Below are 27,731 nucleotides of genomic sequence, written 5' to 3'. Positions count from 1 at the left end.
CATAAAGTCTCTGAATGCAGACCCAGTTAATACTGTTATAATTATATCAATTATTGTTTTAAATTATTAACTGATATTAATTCCTGACACATGACTGGTATCCACATTCTTCTTTTCAAGAACACATTTGAGTCAAGAGGCATGTCAGGACTCAGGTCATGAAATTTTTGTAATTTCAATTTTTTAGTTCATAACCTCAGTCATTTATAGACTGTGACTAGCTACATCACTGGAGGAAGGTCTCTCAGTTTAAGGGACACAGAAATAGAAATTATCTTTGATGCAGAAGAGGTACATAAAAAATGCATAGAACTCTTCAACATCTCCATCAGAGGTGAATGATATCCCTGTGCCCTCGCAGACAGGTTCTCATAGCATCTTCAAAGCTGATGGAGCGGATATGGCTGGGCAAGTGCTTCTGTTCTGCAGCTCCCCTCACCACTCTGTTCTGGCAGCTCTTTTACATCCCTCTTTGCATAAGTAAGTTCCCTAGGATGAGTCAGAGACCTTGGTTTGCGTAAATAGTCATAGTAACTAGTAAATGACTAAATCACTACAAGATATGGAAAACCGCTATCCTAACATGGTGATTTTTCAAGTAATATAAACATGAAATATTTATGGCTTCTAATAATAGTGTCATAGAAGAGGTCCCAGAACAAAGATACTGTTTTTACCTAGATAACACTTTTCTGTTTTTATACATTCTTTTATTGCCACATGAGCTTTGTAATATCCATTATCTGTGATGTTTTTTCTTTTTTACCTAATATAAACTCATCTTTCAAGCCTCAGTTTGAGTTATGAAATTCCTCAAGTCTTTGCATTCCACAGTGCACTTAATTTCTCTCAATTTTAGCACTTATTTTAATTAACCTTGAGCTGCCTCCGAAGTATTATTTTCAACCCAATTTAACACATTTATTTCACATTCCTATGAGTACTGCAAAGTACAAGATACTGGGTGGGAGCCATAAAGTGAAATGTGAAAGATACAAACACTTCCTTTAAGGAGTCACATTATATCAGCACCAGGAAACAAGGCAAAATATGACATCATGAAAGAAGACAAAAGATCAAATAAAGATGGTGTAACAATGATATAAATTAAGAATATACATAAAATATAGTAATTTGAAAATACTGGTTGCCAGCTGCAGAGATTTTATGTTCAACACCTTCTCCCTTTCCTGTTAAAAGATTTCCCCCATCTCCCATCTGTAGCCTCAGCGCATGATCATCTTGCCATAGTGATCAGTAAGGGTTAGACATGTGACCTCCGCTGAGCCAATCAGTGGTTTCTGAGGCCACATCTACCCCTAGCCTGCCTTTATGCAATAGTGTTTCCAGCTTGCGTCCAGTTGAGTTTGAGTGAGATTTCTGTCATCAGCAAACAATGAAAGGAGTACATATACATACCATTTAAGTCTCCCCTTGAAGGAGCTATAGGATTCTGAAAAGTAAAGTGAATTCAGGAACAAAGGCAGAGGAGAGAAAGGGCAGGATCCTGGACAGAAAGAACAAACCTGGATGTCATTCTAGAGAACAGTAAAAAACAAAGCTGAAGAGGAGGTCTGTAACATTACAATAAAATTTTGAGTATGAGGGTATGAAGTTTTTTTCCTTAAAGGCTCCACTATTGTGGTAAACTAAATAGTGGCCTTACACTCATTTTAGGACTCTGTGAATGTTACCTGACATGGCAAAAAGGGCTACGCAAATGTAATTAAGACAAAAATCTTGAGGTGGGGAGACTATTCTGGATTATATGGAAGGATCTGATATAAAAACCAGGGTCATTATAAGAAGGGAGAGGGATCAGGGTGGAAACAGAAATATGGCCATGAAAACAGAACTAAGGGAAAGGAGATGGGACAGTAAGAGTAGAAAAGAGGGAGAATGACAGAGGGACAGAGAAGAGAGAGAGAGAGAGAAGAGACAGAGTGAAAGCGCGATGCTCACTACTAGATTTGAAGATAAAGGAAATGACCATGAACTAAGTAATGTAGCCATAGTTTAGAAGATGGAAAATTAAGGACACAGATCCACCTCTAGATCCCTCTAAATCCTAGAGAGGAAATGCGGACCCATCACTATCTTGACTTTACTCTAGTGAAACCAAGTTCAGATTTCTGACCTCCAGAAACACCTCTGCATTGTATCAAGCCATAAAATTTGTGGTACTCTGTTACAGAGGAATAGGGAATGTGTGAAAACGTTTTGCTCACTGTTTTGCCTTTAATCTGTAGGTATCAATGTCAGTAAGCATACTGTAAGCTTCTGGACATAAATTTCATGTCTCACACATCTGTGTGTCTTTACAGAGACTGTGCAGAGTGGGAGCCATCAGATGTTATCACTGCACATCAGCCATGTGTCACACAATGACTGCTGTGGTGTGGAAGCAGTCTGTCCAAAGCTTCATATTTTAGAAGTCTGGTCTTCTGTGTGGCGATGATAAGAGGTGGTGAGAACTTTAGGAGCTGGTGCCTACCAAGAGTTCACTAGGTCTTGCCAGAGGCACTACCATTGAAATGGAAGAAGACAGTTCCTGAGTTAGCTCTTGCCAGGATGAGTGGTTACAAAACAGACCTTTCTCCATGCTATGGCTTCTGGTCTCATAATGATTGCTGGGTCCCTGACTGCTCCCACCATGAGGCGAATCACTATGATGTGACAAAGTTAGGTACCTCTCACCAGAACCAACACAAAGAAAATTTGAACTTCTATCCTCCAAACATGTGATCTAAAATAAACCTATTTACTTTATGCACTATGCAAACCTTGGGTAGTTCATGACAGTAACACACTAATACAATGAAGATGGGCCATGGATGAACCATATATACAATGGTGATTCCAGAGATTACATGTCCTGGTGACACTGCAGTCACCTAATTTTGGTTCCTCACATTCTGATCATATTCCCACAATGATAAAAATCATCTAATGACACATTTCTCATCATACATCCCTGCTGTGAAGAAATAATGACTATATATTTAATATATGGATCTTCAAGTGCTTTTATAAAAATTTATTCATATTATCATTATGACCATACAATACATTTTTTTTCCACCTAATTTTTGTTGGTGGGGGAGAGATGGCAGACAATTTTGTTGTCAAGCCACAGAATGGGAAAGAATTTGGCTTGAGAGACAATAATTTATTTTGGTCTGTTTTTCACCGAGATAAAACTTGTGACAATTTAAGATTTAAATGGCTGGATATCTGTTTTGTTCTTGTACCCCTGCAGTTAGTACCCCTCCCCCCATGTCAATGGTAGAAAAATATTCCACAGGCAAAAGTTTTATATTTTATCTTATAGATATTGATTGGATTAGAAATGGTGCTGTGTCAAAATATTTTAAAATACACAATTTAGATGTAAATATGATCAGTTTTTACACAATTCAAACAAGCTAACTACTTACGTATGTATACAGAATATAGTTACACTAGTGGAAAAAAACGACACTATTTTGCCTCTGATTTTATATCTTACAGAATAAAGTCTCATTTTTATGTGTTATTTTTTACTTTTGATCTTTTCAAAATGCCTGGTGATATGCCAAGAGCATTTGTTTTTATTTGATTCTATGCAGCAGGAATTTTATAGTGCTATATAGCCTTAACAGCTTTCAGATACAGATTGAAATATCTGTTTGACATATGGATATCCAGATAAAAATATATTCAACCTCCCTGGGCAAAAATCTCCAGAATATCAACTTTACTGGCCCTACAACAAAATGACCTATTTAAGTAAAAGGTCATCTGGTTATGTAAAAAATCTAAACTCATAAAACAATTTCAGGGAGAAAGGGAGAGAGAAGCATCATTTTATTTAAGGAAGATAAATTTACCACAATCACACATTCTTTGAAAACAATAACATGTTCTTCTGTAAACCTAGGGACAGATGAGGTTTATGCCAGTTATTAACCTTCAGGACTTGTTCAAATTCTTTATATCTTCCTAATATGTAGGAAGAGTCTGATTTTAAAATCATCCATTCATCTGAATTCATCCAGACACTAAATTAATCTGACAGTTATCTGTTTAAATTGGGAGCAGACAAACTGACAGGAGTTGAGTTCCAAATCTTCTTTCATTTGAAGGGGTCAGTGATCCAACCTGAAGCAAATGAAGCAGTTATTCACTGTCTTATTTGTGCCTCTCTGCAATCTTCATTTTAATAACCACCAGATACAATCCTAGTGTTCTCTTTCATTGCTACCTGGGTTCAAGGCTGGATGGAAAGTATTATTTATCTTACTGTTTAGAGGTACTCAGTGGATGGTTAGGAAAAAGGATAATAGCCATTTACTTTTGATGGTTGCCATCAGCTTTATGGCTAAAATTCTTTCTTTTTCTTTTCTTGATCAACCAAGTCCCATTCTAGCTCACGGATTATAAGAAACATGTCACCACAAAGTACTGGAGCCCAGATATGAAATTCAGCAACTCTAATCTGAAGCCAAGACACACAATCTTTGTTGTTGTTAATGTTTTGACCCATGCACCCTCAGCCTAGACCAGACCGACAGGGGAAGACGTTGGTCAGCTCCAGGAATATAATACATATTCCTGAATAGATGAATGCATGAATAAAAAAGTCACCACTGTGTCTCTTAGTCGCTGTCGTTACCTGCTATGAAACATATTGCTTAAATGTCCTCTTTGTGAGTCACTACATTTCCTGTTGTAGTGCCAGGTTCTACTACATAAAAGTGCCTGGGGATCTCCGCAACTGAAAAAACTGTACTACAGTCTCATCTGTCTCTGATCAGGATCACGTCACGACTGCTGCAGGATTGCAAGATGCCCCAGGTGACATTCATCTAGGACTTTGATGTTGTCCTACTCATCTCATAGCTGCTTTCAGACTCTCTCTAAGACAGATTTAATAGTACTGGTGGCGGGCTCTTGCCCCAACCTTGTAATGGGCTTTCAAAAATTTTTTTTGCTTTACTTTTTTCTCTTAAGTGGTTTCTCCAGATCTACCAGGACCTTTGGTTAGAAGACAAAGCAAGGACTCTGCCTAGAGCTATACCAAAAGTCTCCTATGCCGTTTTCTAGCATTCAATGACTCTATGCTCTGCCACCTCAGAGAGGGCTTTCTGTCCACTCAGGTCACATGTGAAGTGGTGCTTTTTTCCTTTCTTGAGGCCTGGGGCACTTTGCCACTTGCAAACTCTAAGTATCTGATTAGTATATCGCTTATCCAATTCCATTTTAGTTCCTAGGGTGTTGGAAGCTGGAGAGATGCAGGTTTCTCTTTACATCTTAACATGCTGCTAAATTTCTGGAGAGAGAGGAGAGAATGCAGGAGAGAAGAGAGACAAGAGAGAGAGAGAGAGAGAGAGAGAGAGAGAGAGAGAGAGAGCAAGACAGACAGAGGAGGAAGAGGGGGAGGAGGATCAAAAAAAGGAAGAGAAGAAAAAGAGAAAAAGAATAAAAAAGGAGGAGGAGTAGAAGCAGGAGGAGGGGAGGCAAAGAGGGAGGGAAAATGGGATGGGAGGGAGAGAGGGGAAGAGGAGGAAGAGAAACTCAGAACGTATTTAACAACCTACCAGAACATATGCAACCTGGAGAATTTTGTCATAGTCCCTTTTTCAATATTGATCAGGGAAATGCAAATCAAAACCCCATGAGATGTCACACTACAACCGCTAAACTGACTATAATCAAGAGAAGAGTGATAACAAGAGTTGGTAGGGATGTAGAGAAAAGAGAAACTGCACATTGTGAGTAGGAGTGTAAATTGGAAAAGTCATTCTTGAATCTTCTCAGAATAACTTTTAAAACCGAATCAGTGTAGCTAGGCATGGCGGCACACACGTGTAATCACACGACTTGAGAAGCAGGAGGACTGCTCTGAGTTCAAGGCCAGCCTGAATCACATAATGAGCCCTGTCTCAACAAACAGACAAAAAAATTGAATTAGTGAATGAACCTGCTCTCCAAATACATGGTGAACAGTCTTATCCTGTGTGAGTAAAGTTGGTATCTGGAGTTATGTCCAATAATTAGATAACATGCTGTCCCCACATGACCTGACCTCCTCAGCTCCCTGACCTCTTTTCTTGTTAAGGCTGATGCCTGGCAGACATGCACAGGCACGTGAACATTTATAGGTGGCATCTGTTCTCACTGGCTGGTGTCCACCACACAGGGGCATTAGTCTTGGAAAATCACTCTTGTCTCTGCTTACTCTCCATCACACTGACCTTACTGTTTTCTGAACACCACAGATGCTGCTTCAGGGATTTTGCACTTACTAATGTCTTAGGTGGAAATGTGTATCCTCTACCAGCTTGGTTCCCTTCTTCACTCTTACTCTCTCTGTTCAAGTATGAGATCATCAGACGACTTTCTCACACTATCTAGTAACTGGAAGAAATTGTCTTTACTCTTTGCTACCTTACCTCATTTTTTTTAAAAGCAAGGGTCTCAGGATGTAGTGTAAGCTGGCCTTGAATTCACTATGCAGCCTAGATTGGTCGGCCTCAAACTTGCGGTGATCTCTGAGCCTCATCTTCGTGAGTGCTGGGATTACAGGCACATACCACCACACCTGGCCAGCTAGCTTCATTTTCCTTCACAGTATTTACCAGGATTTTCACCAACTTTACAAGTATTGGATTTTAATTAGTTTTTATATATTTACATTAGGATATATCATCAGGATATGAACACAATAAAGGTAGGGCTTATATTTAATAAGCAATTAAACAGATGCTGAATAAATTTTATATCACTACAACCTCAAATAGTGTCATTTTAAAAAATTTTTTGTCTTTTTGAGACAGAGTCTCTATGCAGTTCAGGCTGGCCTTGAACTCACTTTGTAGCCAAGGCTGGTCTTGACCTTGTAATGATCCTCCTGCCTCAGCCTCCTGAGGTCTGGGATTACAGGTGTGAGCCAACGCACTGGGCTAATAGTGTCATTTTAAAAACTCACATGTAGGGGCTGGGGATTTAGCTCAGCGGCATAAGCACCTGCCTTGCAAGCAGGCGGTCGTGAGTTCGATCCCCGGTACCGATAAAAACAGAAAAAGAAAAAGAAAAAAAAACTCACACATAAAACTTGACACAGTATTTCATATAATTACAGACTTTGAAAATTTTATACATGCATATAAATTAAATTAGTGTTAAGATGGTAATGATCAAATCATTTCCATCTTCTCAAATATTTAACACTTCATTGTGTAATGAACCTTCAAAATCCTCTCTTCTAGTCCTTTTGAAATATGTAATGAACTGTGAGCTACAGTTACCTTACTTTGCTTAACAGCATCCTGCACATAGCAAACCCGCAACAAATGTTTACTGAAAGACTTGTGAATTTGATTTAAAATGGGGTCTGGTCATAAAGGAAGAAAACATGCCTATTTTCAAGGCTTAGAACTTACTTTTGATGGTTAATTTTTCAAAAATACTTTAAAATGATTATAATAAGTGGCCTCTTAAAATATCAACCTTGATAGGCAGTTAGAAAGAAACATGTTGCCACAAACTAAACAAATGGGAAATAAATGTTTCCTAACTGTACCATCATGTCACGCATCCTTCCCTTTTCCTGTTGAGTGGGCCACAAGGATGCCACTAGCAGACGAGTGTTTTAAAATGATTGTTGTCTTAGTCAATTTCTCAACACTGAGACACAGCACCCAACACCAGCAATTTAAAGGAAAAGAGGTTTATTTTGGCTCACATTTATAGCCCATAATCAGGTGTCTTCAAGGCAGAAGACTGCATAGAAGAAGGGCATAGAGAAGGAAAAGCTGCTTGTTTTACAGAAGCCAGGAAGCAGAGAACAAATGGAGAAGCCAAAGAGGGACATATACCCACCTAGGTCGAGTCCTCAATGACCTGCCTCTTCCCACTAGGTCCACATGTTCTTAAGCTGACAAAGTAAATCAGACACAGTACACCTGTGAAACTTCAACTCAAATGTGTATAAGGCCGGGCTTATGACTTTGTAACCTTCACCCCTAAACTCTCACTTGCATGAGACTTTATGGACAATGTACTTAGTCCATTTCTGAGTCACCAAAGTCTGAACAGTTTTAGTACTGCTGAAAAGTGCTCTGAGACTTGAAGGGAAACTTAGCTGTGAGCTTTTGAAAAAATTAAAGTTAAACATTGGTTAGATATAATGGTACGGGGTAAACATTCCCATTACAAGTGGAAGAAATAGGACGATAGAAAGGAATGGGGCCAAAGCAAGACTAAAACCCAGAAGAGCAAACATCATCTCCTTTAGTTCTGTATCCAGCATCTGGTGAAGGATGCAAACTACAAAAGGGTTGGGCAGACAGTCCCCTAGGTTTTGCTGGCTCTACTCAATGCCTTCAGTTTTTCTTAGCTGATTTTCCATGTTTCTGACATTTCAAACTTGCTGAGGTCTCAGCTGAACTGTTGCATTTATTCTCATAGGTTTTTCACTGCCCTCTCCCACTTTCTGGCCTTCTAGGACTTTTCTGAAGTCTGAATGGAAGCCCCGTTGATCCTACAACACTTACATTCTGCATCTCAGTAAAACTAGCACCAAATGGATGATGTCAACATCTGGCACCGGTTCAAGCAGTAGCACAGCTCCCTTGGATTATGACTGCAGAGACCTTTGAGTGTCTGGACAGCTGAGCTCAGGAAAGTCTTTCATAGTTATTCTTGAATGAGCTGGGTTCTCTGAGTCTCTTTTCTCAAAGTAGGTTTTCACATCTGCAGGAAAATGGTGAGGTCTTGCTGGGATTCCTTTACAGTATCTTTTCTCTTGTCCTGATTTAAAAAAGATACTAAGATTCTCTTTTTAAATAATGTCAAAGTTTATTTGAAAGTTAAAGTGAAAGATAAGGGAGAAACTGGCTCTTCAGAGAAAGGCTGAGCCAAGTAAATAGAAAAAATAAAAATAAAACAAAATTACATCCAGGGAGTCACAAGATGGGATACGGTGAAAAAACCCACAATAGTGGGCCCTTCATGGCATACATATCCTTTTATTCATGTTACGCAGAACACACAAGAGCTCCAGACATGGGGTCCTGGGATTTATTTTGTGTGCGTGTCCTTTGGATTCTTTTTAATAATGTTTTGAGCAATCAGGATGTCGTGGGCCAAAATTGCATAGATCCAAATTTTACAGGTGCAAGTTTTCTGGCTACCAGCAACGTTTTTCAAATCATTTAACCTGACTTTCTGCTTTTTTTTTTTTCTCAGTATAAATCTTGCTGAGAGCAAAAGCAGTACCCTATACCACAGACTGATCACTGGGCTGCTCTGAAATTTCTTCCAATAGATTAGTCTGCCACCTTAATATCTAACTCCTGTAAAGTTTCAGGATATGAGCAAAATATGGACACATTTTCTGCCAGTTTAACACATGCAGTCTCAAGTACAACTGCTAATAGAATCTTTTTCCTCAAATGAAACCTTCTGAGCCTGGTCTTTATTGTCTGCATTTGCATCAGCATTCTGGTCTTGTGAACTCTGAACACAATCTTTCATCAAGACTGGCTCACAATATTCTACATTTCTCTAGCTAGCATCTCCTTAGTCCTCAAAACCCTTCCTATGAACTAGTTCCAGAGGCTCTGAAACCATAGATGAAGCCCTATTGTCTTAAAACCATAGGTCGAATCATAGCAATGATCCCATCTCTCTGAAACTAAAATCTGTCTCAATCACTTTCACATTTCTCAGACATACTACCTGACAGCTGTAACTTAAAAGTGGAAATTAGGGCTCAAATTTACAACCCATTATCAACTGACACCAAGGCAGGAAAGAGCAGAGCAGGAAGGCACAATGAAAAGGGAACAGAGAGCAAAGGACGGGAGCTGAGGAGGGAGCTACACCTCTCCAGGTTATGTCCCACTGACCCACTTCTTCCAACCAGGTCCCACCTACCAAAAGCAAGTCAGTTTTGGTGTCACCATAATCTAATCACCTTCTTCAAGTTCTGCCTCTGAGCACACGAGCCTCTTAGAGAACATCTAGATATAAACCATAATGACTGTCATTTTCTTGACCCAGGTTTGATGTTTCCTCCTTATTAAATGAGCTGTTAGTATCACCAATGTAAAGAAATAATGGAACTAATAGTAATGATAACAGTTCTAGTAACCACTGAATGAAAACTGATTGCACCAAGCATGTATTATTGCACAAGCTTTAAGTCATTTAACCCACATAAAATCACTAAATAATTTCATTTTTAGAGATAAGGAAATTTAGAATTCAAGAAATTTAGTGGCTTGTTTTAGGTCACCAAGTCAGAAAATGGCACAAGCCAAGGTCCCAAACCCTATGTTTCCAAACTAAGTCTTATCTTTAACCTCTATTATTCTCTAGTGTGAGTATCTCAAGTGGTGTCCTGCACCCACAATGAACAACACTACCCAATTCAGGGGGTAGAAATTCAAGCACCACTATTTGGAAGTTCATATCAGTTTTTTTTTACCCCAAATTCCAGTGACTTTTAAAATTCAACTCAAAGTTCTCATTTGCAAGACTGAACAAGAGGTCTTCTCTACTTTTGTATTTCATTAATATCTTCCAGGATCTTTATTTCTACTTTTAAGAGGAATAGGGAGATATATTAGGTAGAATTTAAAAAGTATTCAGTCAGAGACATAGACTGGGGGCCCTCAAAGGGAGAATCACCACTTTCTAATTTAATAAGGAATAATCGTTAAGATGTTTTTACATCCTGGAGATGCTTTCTATTAACTTTGGTGGGGTCCTTGTTATGCTGGTAATGCTTTCCTATCCACTCCCATGACTAACCTCTGAGGAAGGGAGTTAATAAAGGTGATGTTATTGCTATTTTTCAGATAATTGATAGATGGATTATGGAGTTAGGAAGAAGAGCCAGGACCTCCTTCCCCTGTCTCCTTCTTTTTCTCTATGCAAAGAAAACATAATGGCATATCCAGGGAGTTTCAGAGAAACAGAAAAACGTAGTATTGCAATTGTAAGAGGCCACAGAGATTCTGTTTTTCAAACACCTAATTCTGCAGCAGATGCAGAGAAAAGACTCTCAGACTGAATGTCTGTGGTTACAGAGCTACCATCCAAACAGAACATGGAGGCCACTCATTTTATTAACGTTTGTTATTAGAAAACAGGGAGAAAGCACTCTTGGACAAAATACTTAGAAAAGCTTCTCTAATCTCTCCAACTTTTAAGTGGCTATTATCCAGACTTGACTGTGTGTGCTAGAAGTGGAATACAAAATTAAACTTCGCAAAAAAATAACATTACAGAGAGTGGCATGGTTCCTAACCAGTTCTGAAAATCATGCTATTGGTTCAAAATACCAGCAGTATTTGCTTCCCACTGTTTCTGTGAAAAATCCATAGAAATTGAAGTCTTCAAAGCTACTGTCAAAGACCTCATCCCTAACCCCTGTTTTGTTGGCTGGCAGTAAGCAACCATCCTTCTCCTTCAACTTTTCCCTTCTTTTTGGGCTAATGTAGAATGTGGGGCACTATTCCATGCAGAGTGGCTGGCTGCAATTTCTGGAATCCTGGGGCAGAAAATGTCAGGCTGAATCTCTCTGATCTTTCCTGGGAGATCCAGCTGTACTCTGTGTAATGCTCTATCAGTCTGGTGCAAAGTAACAGACCTATAAGGGCATAAAGAACCTAGGGGTGAGGTTCATGAACTTTCAGGTTTTACAGGGACATCAGGAGGCAAACAGGCACAACTTTTCATCCCATTCTTGCATTTTTTCCTTTCTCCAAGGGCTTTGAAAAATTCAACAAGTATATCTTAGGCATCTATTTTATGTATGAAATATCACTTAATTATATTGCAACCTAATGACTTAATATTAGTCTTCTGCATTTGGAAAAGTTTTAAGCATAGAAGAATGGAACTCATGCCCTGGACATCTAGACTTTCAGGCAGACATAGAGAAAAAGTTTACACACGTATGTATCGGAAGTCAACAAGTGTTCAGAGGGGAACGCTGTGTCTACGCCTGGCTGCAGCTGCCCCCAGAGCATGGTCACTTTTGATCTTACTGATGATATCTGGAAATGTTAAATCTTTTTCTCCCTTTGATACAGTTGAGAGGCTTTCCAAAAGAAAAAAAAGTTAGAAAAAAACTACAAAATTGGACAGTAGGTATAAAAGCCATAGAATGAGTGGTCTCAAAAAAAGAACCAAGGGGTTTGTTAAAAGGGTTCAAGGGTTAAACCTTGAACTTCTTTTTCTTCAGACAAGTGTCCTGGGTACATGCAGGAAAGCAGCTCATGGTCTTTCTCAATGTGCTAACACCAAGAATGCTGTCTCTCTGCTTCCAGAAGGGTTGCATTATGCCAATATCCAACTCTTTTCAAATGGCACCACCAAGCTCTAAACTAAGTTACGCTTCAAAATTCCTAGATGCTTGGGGCCCTCGTTCATTTCATTGCACTCTCTGATTTGCAAGATAGAATCAGTGATCAAATGACTGATCAACCTTTTCCAGATTCATAATCCATTTATTCTAGTCCATAAGCAGAGCTATCTCTTCCCTGTCCTTCTCCACCCTCAAATATTCATAGCTATAACAGCACAATACCCCTTTCTTGTTATAATCTTATACTAATGATAGGCATACCATACAAAGGATCAATTTATAATAAGAAATGATTTGGTTACTCTGCAATGAAAGTCATTTGAAATGAATATAGTTTTTGATCTGTGTATGATATTTGCATTGAAACTTTGTAGATTGCAGTGGCCACTTTTTTTTTTAATTACTCACTGTTCTTTTGACATGAAACATGGGCACTCTTCACTCTTTGGGTCATCCGTGGCAAGTTAATCATGCATTAAAGCCTTAAAGATTAACAGAAGCCAGAAAAATGGAATATGAACCTTCATGTAGATATGAAGCAACAGTAAGGGAAATTCTTTATGTGTGAAAGAAGTCATGACTTTTAGTATAAAAGATTAGTACCCCTAATATTGGAAAGTAGAAGTGCTTTTTATCCCCTTTTGTCATTGAACTCTGCTTGCTACCTATCAACTCAAAAAAAGTTGTGTTTTCTATCAGTTTCTGCAGTATTGGAGATATAACTTGTTAACTTTAATACCTTAAATCTTGGACTGAATTGATAGTTACATCTTAAACTATATATATACTATTTTATGTTGTGTCTTCTAGCTAAACGCATACATGATTATGAGGGACATAATTTGGGAATAATGATCCATAATTAAAAGCAAAAAGTTATTCAAGTAGTTATTATTTCTGTGTGATCCATATAACTACTTCCCAGGACTGTTATCAAGATTAGCCCTACATTGTTTGAATCTTTGCTGTCTTTCAATAATTGCTTTAGTTCCTAAGCACATTTTATTTCTTTCGCACAACAGCCTCCACCAAGAAATGAATTTGGTGGAGAAGACTACCTTATATAAGTTTGCCATAAATCTTGGGATTCAAACTCTGGATTTTTACCCCTAATTCTGTGTTATTAGCTAGTACACCCTGTTTGTTTTATTTTGTTCATTTATCTATTGATATAACAAACTCAACATAGTGGCTTAAAATAACCACCATCATTTTTCCCTTGAATCTGCAGGTTGGGCAGGGTTTTGCAGGAAGGTTAGTCTCTGGTCTACACAGTACTAAGCACCTAGGCCAGCTCAACTAGTGGTGGAGATTTACTTTCAAGATAGCTCATTTTCCTTGTAGACAAGGTGGAGCTGGCTATTACACGTCCCCAAGGGGGTCTTCATTGAGTGACTGGGTTCTAAGAGCAATTATGTCAAAAGACAAACTGCAAGTGGCAAATCTTGAAAAAAGCCTAGAAAATGGGTTGTGCCACTTCCACATTCTGCTGACCAGAACAGTTACAGGACCTGGCTTCAAAAGAGGTCAGAGATTTCATCTCGGTGTTTTCCCAAGGCCTTGTACTCACTAGCCTAGTACCCATCTGATACTGAGCTACAACCCTGGACTTACCCCATTTCTTAATAAGAGTACCCCAAACCTTGAAGGCCATATTGTAAGACTCTAACACCTTATCACATTTCTTATTCAGTAGTGATTTCTTCAAATTGTAGTTTCCTAAGAATGGTTTCATATGCTATGACTTAATAATAATAGCTCCAAACGGCAGCTTCTTTTAAAAGTTCTGAATCCTTTCACTTTTTCCTGAATATTTTCTATTATAACAATTGCTTTTTTCTGTTTCAATATTAGCACAGTTACATTTTTAAAAGCGTTTTAGCTTCTGGTATCTTTGGTTAACTTTCCTTTTTACACATGATCTCACATATGACCTCATTAGGTTCTTATCCAATTTTAATTAGCGTTTTAAAAGAATATTATCAAGTGAGTTTGTTTTTTTCTGTCTACTCTTTGCTTAGTAACTAGTGTATAAGTTTGACTTGGTGCAAGGCTTTTAGTCTACTTACCAGCTTCAACAAAATTTCCCCTCTTTAAGAAATCTTTGACTCTACAGTCCTGCCATTTGAGCAAGAAAATTTCTTACCAGTTATTTCTTGGGCAAACTTTTTTTTCAATTCACACTGAATTTTCCTCTCAGCTTTAATCAAACAAAACAAAATAAACCCCCCCCCCCTTTATTGCCTTCTATTGTTCCATCCCTCCCACAAATATACTGCACAAACTGGGATACAGATACCACTCCACAGTCTACAGCGAACACTACTAATCAACCGATGCACTTTTTGCTACTGAGCCTGAATGTAGCTCCTTCTCTTTCCTTACGAAGCATTCTAAATTAGCTTCTACTGATTCACAAATGAGGCTTTACCAGACTTTCAGGAAATACAGTATTCGCTCTCTCTGGAATATCTCTGAACACTTCATTATTGTAAACAATTAAATCTTTCTCATCTTCCAAATAGTGTTCCAAATTCCTTCTTCCTACTGAATAACACTTCCTGCTTCCCAGCCCAGCATCCTTTCTCTGACACAACTGGAACCACACCTTGTGCCTCCTGTAATGGTGGCTGTTACCATCCCTTGGGACCAATGGCAGTCTTGGCCAGGAAAGGGTCAGTACTATTCCCAACCCAGCCACTGTCTCAGGAGCACATTATGCAGGTAGCAATTGTGGCCTTTGGTGCTGATCCTGGGAGCAGACTTGCATACTGTCCAGCTCTTTGGTCATCCTTATGATTAGGGACTGGGATTCCTTCAGTTGCTTTCTGCCTCCCTAGGTCCCCCAAAAGTCCCACTTTAGAATGGGAGCCTTGTGCCAGAGAACTTCATGCTGTGCACCTTCGGGGCACCTCACTTTACTGCTTTTTAAAAAGTTATCTGAGTAATTATCATCCCGTTGTAGTCCTTACAGCTATGTCCTAGGGCTTTTAACAAATTCTGATTAATTTGTGAGTCCTTGTCTGAGTAAAATCTGCAGTTATTCATCTGATATTTAAGGGAGATAAACAATTTCAGTATATGCTTGCTCACTTGTCGGCAGTCTTTGAGGTTCTATCAGACTTTCCGGTACCATTTGATTTGTTTCCAAAAACTGTGCCTTCTTTTTTTGTGGACTTGTTCTCTCCCCTGTGGAGGGGCCACTTTTCCAGGGGCCACATCCTACAGAAGACAGATCATTTGGTAGATCCAACCCATCTTGGTCTTTCTCCCTGGATGGACTTGAACATCTGCCTGGGACATCAGATACAACAAACTGACTCCAGTCAGTCTTTGCCTGTAAACATGTCTTTCACAAACAAGTGTTTATATTTTTGAATAGCAGCAGTATTTGTTCTGAATGTCAGGTAGGCTCTAAAGAATGAAGATGGCAGTGCACATCTCTTCTTTTGTACCACACCAACTAAAAGTCTGCAAACACATAATGGAAATTTAATAAACACTGCAGCTAATGCTTAGAATAAATTCCAAAGGAAAAATATTCACTGGCAAGAACCTACCTAAATGGTACAATATGCAGCAGAACAATGACAGTGAACCTTTATAGCTTTCAATGACACAGACAGACACTGCAGCACAAGTACTGTAGGTTCGCCATCACTATAATAGACTACGTTAAGCACGATGAAGGATACCCTTTCAATTCTGCGGTTTTATTTCTGAGTTAAATTCTGTAATTTCTCTGGGAATAAGTCTCCTGTCATCTGTGCTTTGCTTCTGGAGTGTTCTATGTCAGATTCTCTGAAATACTGGGGGTTTAAAAATGAGATTTCAGGGAAGTATTTTATTAGAAGGAGGTATTACTAGTCTCTTTGAATTGCATCTAAAGCTGCAATTTCATCTTTTTATTAAATTTCTACCACATAATTCATTTCCCTAGTTATATATTCATCAACACACTTTCAATTGTAGGATCTGACTTGTTTAGTCTCAACAGAAGCCATGATTGAAGTAAAACATTTGAAGAAATGATATGTGTATCTTTATATTAATATTACCATGCTTTCTTCTAAGTTGATTTTACATAGTAACTCAGCTCCTATGTTGCCTTTAAGTCACTACTCTGTCTCACATTTTCTTAAATCATCTGATAAAAATTTAAATGAATGTTTTTGAGTTGAAAAGAATTTGAAACTGCCTAGTTTATTATACTCGGTCTACATTTGTAAACAGACAATGCAATGCTTGAATACTTTTATTCCAGATCTTCCACGGCTGCCTTAGACTTGAGCCTGTGCAAAGTTGAGAGGCCAAATCTTGTTGCTTGTTAGCATTTTACTGATTCAGTGAAACACAGTGTCATGTCCTTCCTTGCCATGCATTTCTCAACAAAATGGATTTTCTTTCAGCATCTCAACAAATACTTCAACAACAACAACAACAACAACAAAACCTTATGTAACTCCAATTATCTTCTGTGACTACAATTTTCTTCATTGCATTTTAAAGAAATGTTTGAGAGTTAACTTCTGTTTTTAGTTTTCATTTATCTATGACTGCACAGTGATTCACCTAATAATTTAACAGTTTAAAAAACTTATTTCTGAAGACATGAAATGTCTGTTCCCAAGGACACTCTAGGCACTTACTTTATGAAAAACTCTGATATCTGAATGTAATTTCTTATGCTATATTTTTAGTTCATTTGTCTTTTCTTCATGTTTGATATTTTGCCGTGACTTAATTTCTATTTTTTAATATCAGATCTCTAAATTAAATTACAAGGTAAGGATTTTATTGTTTATAAACATTTTCATTTTGTTTTTGTGGAGTATTAGGGATCAAAATCAGAGGCATTCTACTACAGAGTTACAGCCCCAGCCATGTTTATTTATTTATTTAATTTTGGGATAAGGTCCTACAAAGTTGCAAAGACTGACTTTGACCTTACAATCCTCCTGCCTCAGCTGTTACTGGGCATATAGGCATGTGCCAAGGAAGTGGGTAAACAGTGAGGGGAGGATATTTACTTCTCCTGTCTGCAGACTTTTCCTCAAACAACTTTCCTAGACTCTGGTTACCATCTCACTTACCTTGCCTGGAAATGGGAAGCCTAAGAAAAATAAATCAGGCAAGCATGGCCTACCTGCTCACCCTCCTCTCAGCAAGCAACCCATACCTGGAGCACCTTGGCAAGTGACCTGCACCCAGGCTCACTACGTTATAGGAAAGGTCACGTGATGAAGGCTTTGTGAGTTCTCCCACTGCCACTGAGTAATTAAAGCAATGTAGAATTCTGTCATATGGTATTAGGAAGCACAAACGTATTCTCTATTATCTGAATCAGAAAAGAACATTATTTTCATCTGTATTTAAACTTTTTTCCCGAGAAATAATTAACTAGTTCAGAATTTGTGAGGAAGAGGAGGGTGGTGCTCAGTTTTTCTCAGTCTTCATGAATTATACAACATACTTGCCATGTGTCATGTCTCGCTTATTCTATGACAAAGAATGGTCAAATTAATTGCAGTATAAGTGGGGTTATGGTAGTCTTCAAAGTTTACCATCATTAATTCCTCCCTAGTTGTCTTCACCTTGCATCTAGCCTGGCCCGTGACTTACACTGATGACTGAATGTAGCAAAAGCCACATTTGATGACAGTGATGGTGAACTTTGTAGGACTTTCAGTGATAACAAACAGCCCACTCCAGCACACATGTCCTAAGTTTCCCACTAAAGCTCTAGGACTTCCAGTTCCCGGAAGCTACATTTCCTTTTCCTGCTGAAGCCAAACTCTATATTATGAATTCTGGACAGGACTTCTGAAAGGAGACAGACAGAAAAGGACAGGGACAGATAGAGTCAGAGGGAAAGGAACTGGGAGAGGGAGAAGAGAGCAAAGCTGAAGACTAGATGCTCATCAAGGAGCATGGAAGGGCCAGGGATACAATTAAGCCTTCTTGGACCTTCCCGCCCAGTCAGGCATAGGTTTAGCCAAATACAATTAAATAAGTGATTCCAGTCAGTGCCCCATGAGAGAGAAGTTCTGTCCAGCCAAACCGTGCCAAATTCCCAACCACAGAAGAATGAAAAATGCTAAGTCACTCCTTTAAGGCATTGCATTTTGAGATGGATTAAGAAATAGCAATAGATAACTGAAACACATAAAATATAAACCTGCAGATATCTCTTAAAATGGTAAACAAAATCATCACTATGGTATAACAAGGATGTCAAAAATTCTGTAGATGATTTATTAAACAGTAATGCCAGATTCTATTTATACATATTGTATCCCTACTGTCCAAGTCATGACATTAAGTGTCATCTCATGGTATCGTCCTGTACTTCTTCAAAGAGATAAAAGCTCTCTTATTAAATAATAAAGGCTATTTCTATTCCCTGTACAGATCTCATCATAGGTTTGCCTCATATTTGATTATCAGGTAGAATAGTTTCCACACCCTAGTACCTCTCCAACTCCTCTCCCCGACCCTGATTGAGTTACACAACTCTCCTTGGTGTTACCTGAATGCTCTACTTACATCATCAGCACTACAATCATGAAGCATGATTATTTTGTAAACTCCATAAAGGCAGGGACTGAGTCTGTTTTGTTGACTGCCACATTCTAAGCACCAGACAGCACTCCACGTGGAGGAGGCACCTCAAGCACATTTCCTGAGTGCAGGTGTCAGCTTTCTTCTGGGCTGGATGCTGTCCCTTGGAGTCAGATATCTCCTACCTCTTTCTCTATCCTCTTTTTTGCTACCAGAGTACAACACCAGTTCTAGATCTGATCCAAAGTGCATCAGATATGGGGGGCAAAAGCAACTGGGAAGTCCCTCCACCACCAGCCAGGGCTGCTGATGAATTTCAGCAAATGTGTGTTTCTGCAGAGGGTGCCACTATCCAGTACCCAGGGGCACAATGATACTGGCAGTGCTTTTACAGCTGCCTTTTGGCAGCGTTGGCAATGTGACCTAAATGCCTAATGACATTCTCTCCTTCAACCTTTACAATGATTTCTGGAGGCACCTAACTCTACAAGAAATCTAAAGTAGTTATGCTATTGAGTCATGCTATTGAATTCTAACTAATATATCTCTACTGACTGCATATCTGGCACAAACATACATGAACTATGCCTGGATCTGGTGAAAAATAATAAGCATAATGGTAAACAAAGAAAATATTTAATGTTTCCTATGTGCACAGCATTGGTTTCTAAGTGCTTTGTGTTTGTTAGCTTATTTAGTCAATAATCCTGTGAGGCAGAAGCTTCAGTTGTTTTCTTTTACAAGTTAGGAAACAGAACAAAAAGATTAAGCAACTCACTCAAGAAATGGTACATTAAATAGCCGATCGAGGATTTAAACTAGGGAAGTCTGATTGGCAAGTCTATTCATATACCTAACACTTTCTTTTGTTGAACAGTATCTGATAAGGGTTTAGAAGATACAACCACTAGAATTTCATGACTCATTAATTATAAACATTCTATGTATATTATCATGAAGTAGCAACTTGGTAATTTGCCTTTAAGATTCCTAAGTTTTAACCATATTCTTGGGGTAAGACACTATATATATATATATATATATATATATATATACACATATACATATATACACACACGTATATATGACAGATGTCTGTCCTATATATATATTAGGAGAGACAAGAAAAGTAGTGGTGATGAACACTGACAGATTTCATGTGAATTTCCTAAGGCAAATTTTTCTGTCTGTTGCCCCAGAAGGCAAGCTAAAGCTTAAATAAGCTACTGCTGCAGCCCTAAACATGTGTGCACACAGCATGGAAAACATGGCGTCTTTGCTGTGCTTCCTCTCAAAAGAGAGAACAAGGTTTTCTATCAAGATCTTGAAAGGTGTAAAGCCATACAAATGAAAGAAAATGCGAACAGTTTGGGCACATGTTCACCAACACTGTGGGCACAAGCGTGTAATTCTCGAAGATGACCAGTGCAGAAGAGTGGGCAGAAAGATGCATGGAGATGAATGGAGGTTTTTCCTTCTGCTCCAGATGTCTTTTTACACACAGAGGAAGATGCATTGGTATAGAGCAGGATGCATCTGAACAGGAGAAGTTATCATCTCCTTCTCAGGGGAGGAGGAGGAGCTTGATCCAAGGACCATGACTGCTCAGCCCAGTCTGCTCTTCCTCAGTTGCAGGGAAACTTGCCATTCTTCCTTGTGTACTCATGTCTTAGGCTTTTAAAAGGGTGAACTCTGTGGGCGAGGAGGCAGAGTCCCTGCTTCATCCATTGCTGACATTATCTGGAAGGCCAACTCTGTGCAATTCTGGGTCCAATATTGGAAAACTCCTATGCAGAGTTAAAAACCATAGTCTCCAATAAAAGTCCACATCACTTTCTTGCAATTCCTCAGTCTGGCAAGATTTCGAAAGAAAAGGTCGTTCCAGAGCAAAACCTAAAGTGATCTGAGTCACTTGCAGCCAAGCCTTACCTTTGCTAACAGGAGGCTTCTTATAATCTTTATCTACTTGGAGCTTTTCTGTATGATAAAATAACCAATAGCCACATATGCCTATTTAAATTTTAGCCTATTAAAAACAAAATTCAAAATTTAGACTCTTAGTCATTCTTAGCACTCAATAGCCATATGACCATGTCAGATAAAGGCATTTACATAATTACAGAAGGTTTCACACAACATTTACTACAATGAAGTCACGCCTCCCTATAGACATATATTTAACATGGGGTGTTAACCATGACTTCACACATTAAACAGTAATATAAGCATTTTCCCTCAAAGTCTAAAAAAATAAGAGATGGGGAGAATTCCAAAATCAAATCTGTTCTGAGAATTACCCATAAAAACTGATGCAGGCCCATCATCCCACATCAGTTGCAAAAAACAGCATTCTAGTTTTCTTTCAGCATTAAGACTTTACCTTGTATTTGTTTAGGACAGAAGGAAGGAAGAGAAAGGCCCTCAAACTGCAGTAACAGGGAGAGAATCATGGTAACAATGCTAATTAATATTAGAAGGAATGCAGGTTCTTCTTCTCTCCATGTATCTGGACTATTTAATCACAGGGGAGGATATTACATGTTTTAAAATCTTTTCTCCAAGGAGGTATAAATGCTGCTCTGGCAGACAGACAATGGCTAAATGACTAGAAACCTTCCAAGGATTGTAAAGATGCTGCAGATGGCATTTTTTATGTTGGGTGGGAGGTGGGACTAGATAAAGTTCAAAGCCTAGCTATTTATGCAAATCTGGGCTAGTGCTAGCGCCTCCCCACAGGAATCCATCTCCTGTGTCTTCAGTGCTAAGTGTTAGGCTAAACTAAGGCGCAACTGAGACCACTGAGGCAGGCAAAGCTGACGCAACATGCAAGGACTTCGATGCCCACCTGCATAGTTGAGCCAGGGGTGAAAAGACAGTTAGCCCTGACCAAGGGCTGACAGCATGTTTTTATAGGGCAGTTTAGGTAGAAAAGGAAGGTCCTAAAGAGGATGCAAAATTTTTGGTCACTGAGTAGCAGGTCTAAGGCTAGGTGATAGATAGGGTTGGGTACAGGGAGTAGGCATAGCATGTCTCTGGTGGTTTTTCGTGGAACCAGCTCTTTGCAGGTTGAGCTGTGTGGGGACAGCTGCCAGCTTCCAACTGAATGCCATGCCACACTAGGTGTGAATAACAGACTTCTTAGGGGAGTTTTTCTCTCCTAGTTGGGTGGGGATCTAGTTCAGAGACCAGACAGTAAGGATTCAGAGGTAGATACACTTTTGGGCAAGAATGTGTCTAGTAGCATTTAGCACATTCTAAAGTCTCCTTGAATGTCCCTAGGGCTGCCTCTCAGTGGCAGCAAGTGAGTCAGATCGTCCTGAACCTTTCCAGCTGTTCATACTCTTCTAACTTGACAGTCAGAAGATGCTGTACAGCATTATCCAACATCTATGCCACACTCTTCGGACAATGTATTCATGTGATATTTACTGGACTCTAGCAAGAACTGAGACTAGTCATAGAACATTAAAACAGGTGTTTTGAATATCCCACAAGTTCTACCCTGCTTCATTCTGTTGTATGAATTAAAGCAAGTAGCTTAACTTCAAACAAGCTTAGCACAAGGGGAACACCCTTTGGTTCGCCATGGTCACAAGATTGGAGATGGAAATTAAGATATTAATGTAACACAGGGAAATTTCATTTTTTCACTCTGAAGACAAGCTACTGTCACTATGGATGGAGAAATTCCATGTTAGTTTTAGTCCTAAGCAAGAACTTTGCTAGATTCTTGAAGTATCGCTGTGGCTTCTACACAAAACAGCCTTCATTTAGAACATAAATTGGATTTCTGTTTTTAAAAAAAGCATGAGACAGTATCCTTTGTCTTAATTTGACACTGGAGAGGTTCTTCAGTATTGGCCAAGAATCTAATATTGGATCATACCAAAACACAAGCATTTGCATTCTAAATTGCATCCATAAAGGTCCTACAGTAAAGTGCTGCCTCTCACGGAGCATTTACTAAGATTTTAAGGCATCACATTCAGATCACTTGAAAATGCTTATCTGAGTTGTCTTCAATATGCCCTTGGCTCTCCAATTTGGGTAAAATTAGAGCCTTTTAAGATCAGTATGGAAACTGTCCAGAAAAAACACAAACTAAAAGCCATAACTGTTGGCACATCCCTCGAATTTGCCCTCCTTGTACTGACATATGCTGAAGTCTTTATTTCAAGAAAGTAGGGAATCTGACAAGTGATATTTTCAGGCATAAGACAAATATTTTAATCTTGAATATTAATTCAGTATTAAACCAGTACTATAAATGCACTATTCTAATCATAGAAATTGCAAATTCAAAGAAACAAAAATTCATATTAAATTTTTTCACTGTTTTAAAAAGTTACTGCTTTGGACCAGCAGATTAAATGCTATTTGTAAGACTTTTTAAAACCCCAGACAATTGAAAATTTCAGTACTAAATATTTTCTAACAAACTTTCAGGTTTCTTTAAATCCCTAAATCGGGCTACATGTCTTTATAGTTATTTAATCTAGATTTAAGTAGAAATTCTGGGACACATTTAAGATAAAATCATTCCTGAAAAGTTCATCACATTTTCCTAAAATTCCTTCAAAGTGAACAGCAACTGATAAAGGTAAGTCATTGCTTCTCTCAAAATATGCATTCCTTGTAATATTAATCAGTATTTGTTACCTGTTTTCCCGTTCTTATTTTATAATGAGAGCTTTGCTAGAAACTTCCAGTACTGCCATTTTTGAAACGATAATTTTCTAGAAAGTTAGTTTAGTTGCTTCTCAATGGTTTTCACAAGCAACCATAGCCTTGAGTTTTCAAGAAGATCCTGTCCAGGGATCATCTGAGAGTACGCTTTTTTCTTTTTTTTCCTTTAAACCCAAGGCTTGTTAGAGTACAGAAAAAAGTTAATTCTGGAATCTCTCACAAATAAGTCTCCTAGAAACCAGTTCCTAGAGAATAAGAATTCCTGCAGTTTTATCCAGCTCCAGTCGGATGCATCCTTTCTTTTTTCTCTCACCTAGTGGAAATCAAAGCTAACATTTAGGGCTGAGAACCAAGCGCAGTGCTGAGCAAGAATCTGACCACCTACAGCTGGGCCACTAATTGTGAATGCAATAAATCAACAAGTTTTCAGCGGGCACTGAGCCGGAACACGGTTAGGTAGGCCAGGTTCTGGACTAAAATGAGCAAACCCAAGGACACCGCCCCTGAGATGAGGTCATGGGACCAGGCCGTCCCTGGACACTACAGTGTGTGGCCTTTTGACCTCCACAGCCCTTTGGTTCACACTGGCCTGCTTAGCAGCCTACAGCAGAGGTTACCTTGTTACCCGCAAGAGGCCAGTTTGAAGCAGAGTCAGACTCATCTCGCCTTGCCCAGAACAAGTGGCAAAAAGAGGGAACCCCATTTAGGAAGTCGCCCGGAGCCAAAGGCAGAGGAATTACTACATTACTTGCGTTTGAGATCACCCTATAAAAGGAAAGGGACGGAGGGAGTGGTGGCCATGGAGGCAGATGGAGCGACCAGAGTGCCTGGTGATTCTCAGCTTGACCGGGGAAGAAAATGAATGTCCTAGAGTCAGTCGGGTGGCCAGCGGACGAGTGAGGGACGACTCTAAGTGACTGGAATCCAATTCCCACGCGCTCAGGGCTCTCCTTAGCTGGAGGGGACGGAGACACACGAGCCCGAGCAGGACACTCACCTTCAGGGTTGGCGCTGATGAAGACCCGCACGCTGCGGCCGGCGGGCACGAGGTGCGCAGGCAGGGCCGTGAGGTTCCCGGAGAAAGCCGCGCGCCGGAGCGCCGAGTCCCGGGGACAGGGCAGCCTGGTGCCCGCGCCGGCCGGCCACATGGCCCTCCGGGAGGCGCAGCCGCTGCGGCCACCTCCTCCTGCTGCCCTCCTGGGGTTGCTGCCTGCGGCTCGCGGCTCGGCGAAGTCGACGTCCGCAGGCGGCGCGGCTCAGAGCCTCTCGGAGCCCGAGGCGCAGCCCGCGAGCTCGTGGCGCGCCGGCCACCCGCGGAGAGCCGCCATACGGCCCCCGGCCCTGCGCCGCCCACGCCTGCCGCTGCGGGGCGCCGCCTCCGCGGGCTGCCGGGGCTCAGGCGGCGGGAGGTCAGCGTGGCGGCCGCGGCTACGCGCGCATCGCCGGTTTGCGCCGGGAAGAGCCAGCGCCGGTGGCCGAGCCGGCGGTCATGTCCCCGTCCGCGCCCTCCACGAGAAGAGGGGGCCGCCAGGTGGCGGGGACGGAGGGCGAGGAGAGCAGAGCAAACTTTAGGAGTGGCGCCCCGAGTTGGTATGGACCCGCCTCCCGCGCCGCGCAGAAATGACCGCAGCTCAAAGGGAGGCTGGGGCTTGGAGAGCCGGCTCGCTAGAGCCTCGCGTGCTGCCCGGAGAGCAAGCCTAGTGCTCTGCCTCCTTTTGGAGGTCAACAAATCAGTTAGATGAGATTCCTGCCATTCCTCCTCCAGGTCTACTAAAGGTCAAAGAAACCTGAGCATTTTCGGTGAATCCAGGCGTGCAGTGCTCTGCGCGCCTTGCTTTTGCCCAACTGCAAGAAATCGGGCTTCAAAGTTGGATGCACGCTCCCTAGAGACCCGACCCGCAGGGTCCCGGGCTTCAGCCCTCCGGACTGTCTGGAGAGGGCGGCCGTGGCCCTGTATCTCGTGGAGCAGGTGGCCGCGTCCTGCCAGGACAGTCGCTCTCCCACTCGGATTTTATACCCAAGCGGCGACGCTCACGTGCTCCTTGCCGCGTGGTCGCAGACCCTTCCCGGGAGCAGATCTCGTGGGAAGTTCTCTGGAGGCCTCCAAGGCTCCCTGGGATCCTTCCTGCTCCAGCCCAGTTTTCCCTGGCTGTTCCGCCCTCCTGCCACGAGGATGCTGGGAGCCCCGGTGGCCAGCGCGCTTGGGTAGGGCTGCGGGCGTGGACTCCGCAGAGCGACCCCTCGCCCCCAGCTCAACGTCTCACCAAGTGCAAGCATCCATGGATGGGGCGGTGGCTCGAGAAATCAGAGTTGGCCTGGGGGTGGGGCGCGGTTTCTCGTGGTTGCTTAGGCTGGCTGTTTCTTGTGGGTGGGCTCCACCTGACGCCAGTCTGATCCCTTGAACACCGGACTGTGCTGCCTTTGTTTGGGTTGGAGGTGGCCAGCGCTGGCTTCTTGTAAACGTCCCAGGCGGTGCCATGAGATGCAGAGGGACCCTGAAGTAAATTTGCCATCGCCTGACACACTGCACTCACCCAGAGAAATCCTACATAACCAAAAGAGGAGGCAAAACTTTGTAAAATAAAAATCATTGTATTGTAGAGAGGGAGGGAGAGAGCAGTTTAGAGACTTCAGAGTTTGGCCTTCAAAACCTGTATTCTGAGTTGGGGGTTAGGAATACCTGTATTTTAGAGAGGAAGAACAACTTTGAGAAATTGTCACAAAGGAGAAGAGGGTGGGTGGGTACAGCTAGGCTTGTATCCTCTCTGCTGAAAGCCTCTGGCTCCTCAGGGGCTGCACTTCCTCTGGCCCCTGCTGGTGGCACTGAAGTCCAGTACACTGCTGCTTACTTTGTTAATCCACCCCACACCCAACACAGATGTTCTAGGGTAACCTCACGGGAATAAATGACTGTCTAGGCTTTTAAGGCTGCTTTTCCACTCCTGAAAATCTGGGCACAGAGAGCAGTTTTTTGTGTGTGTGATTATTTGCCGAACATATCCACCATTTGTTCAGTAGATTCAATTTGGTAAATCCTTTTCTCTCCACACTGGTTATTCTGAGATGGCGATGTCTTCTAGGAGGAATGGTATCCTCTGATGAGCTCTGGAACAGATTATGAATATACAACATCTATTACAGTATTAGCCTTTATGAAAATGCAGTATCTATTAAAGAGGAAAAGAACCAGGGCCACATTAAGCTTGATTTTATAAAAGATAGAAAAGAAGTTGCCAGATTTTCAGGGACCTGTCTGATTTCTTCTCTTCCCCTCAACTACTAATTTATTTCTCTCTTCTTACAAATGGGATTAGTATTTGTTTCTCCTGACCTTTGCATTAGATCTCAAAGTGTTGTATTTTCTTTGGATGACTTTGGAACTTTTGGCAGCCTCTATAACCTAATTAACTGTTCTAGACAGGCCAAAGTCTAGCATCTGCCATTGTCACTGCAGACCAAGGCTGCAGAGGAAAAAGAATTTCACATTGTTTGTGGGACCGTGCTTTAAAAAGCTCTCTGCAAACCAGACTTGGTGCAGGGAAAGCAGGCTGATGTCTTTGGGGTATCAGGGCAATTTCTACCTAAGGGGATAGTCCATCACCCACCCTACCCCCATACACACACACACACACACACACACACACACACACACACACACCCTGCCCCTACAAAGATAGATTCTTCTATCTTTTAATATCTGATATCTTAAAACCAGAGATTCATTTCATAGCATGCTAATGTCATAATTCATGATGAATTATGAATTTCCATAATTTCCCAATTGGAAGACTCAGTAGATTAATTGAGCAATTGATCTATCTATAGATGGATTGAAGACATAAAGGGCATACTTTTGGAAGACAAGGTCAGATTTTGTAGTCTAGTTTTGTATCTTTTTATGACATACAAATATTTTCTCCTCTTCAGTAAAATACTGAAAGTGTCACTACATTTTGCGCAAGAGAAAACGAATGCTCAGCAAAGTGAAATGACTTGTACAAGGTCATATAATTCACTACCCATAGAACCAGGATCTAGTTTGTAATGCGCAGTCCTATTTTGTTGTTGTTCTTGTTGTTACAAGATGCGTCCATTTTCTAATTGTACCCAGGTTTAGTCCTGC

General features: G+C 40.7%; 1 protein-coding gene across 1 annotated transcript in view; it reads right to left on the bottom strand.

Moving 5' to 3' along the window:
* Nwd2 (NACHT and WD repeat domain containing 2) overlaps positions 1-24,907 on the bottom strand; it is a 160,161-nt gene extending 135,254 nt beyond the window's left edge. Inside the window, exon 1 of the mRNA XM_063240744.1 lies at positions 24,606-24,907. Coding sequence (XP_063096814.1) covers positions 24,606-24,756 — 151 coding nt within the window. The 5' untranslated portion in view covers positions 24,757-24,907. The remainder of the gene's footprint in view (positions 1-24,605) is intronic.
* Positions 24,908-27,731: the final 2,824 nt, after the last annotated feature.

Source organism: Cavia porcellus, unplaced genomic scaffold (genome assembly GCF_034190915.1).
Source record: "Cavia porcellus strain 051 isolate PalLab524CR breed Dunkin Hartley unplaced genomic scaffold, mCavPor4.1 scaffold_30, whole genome shotgun sequence".
NCBI classification, from domain to species: Eukaryota; Metazoa; Chordata; class Mammalia; order Rodentia; family Caviidae; genus Cavia; species Cavia porcellus.
The sequence above is the reverse complement of the archived record's forward strand: the minus strand, read 5'-3'. Positions and strand labels throughout refer to the sequence as shown.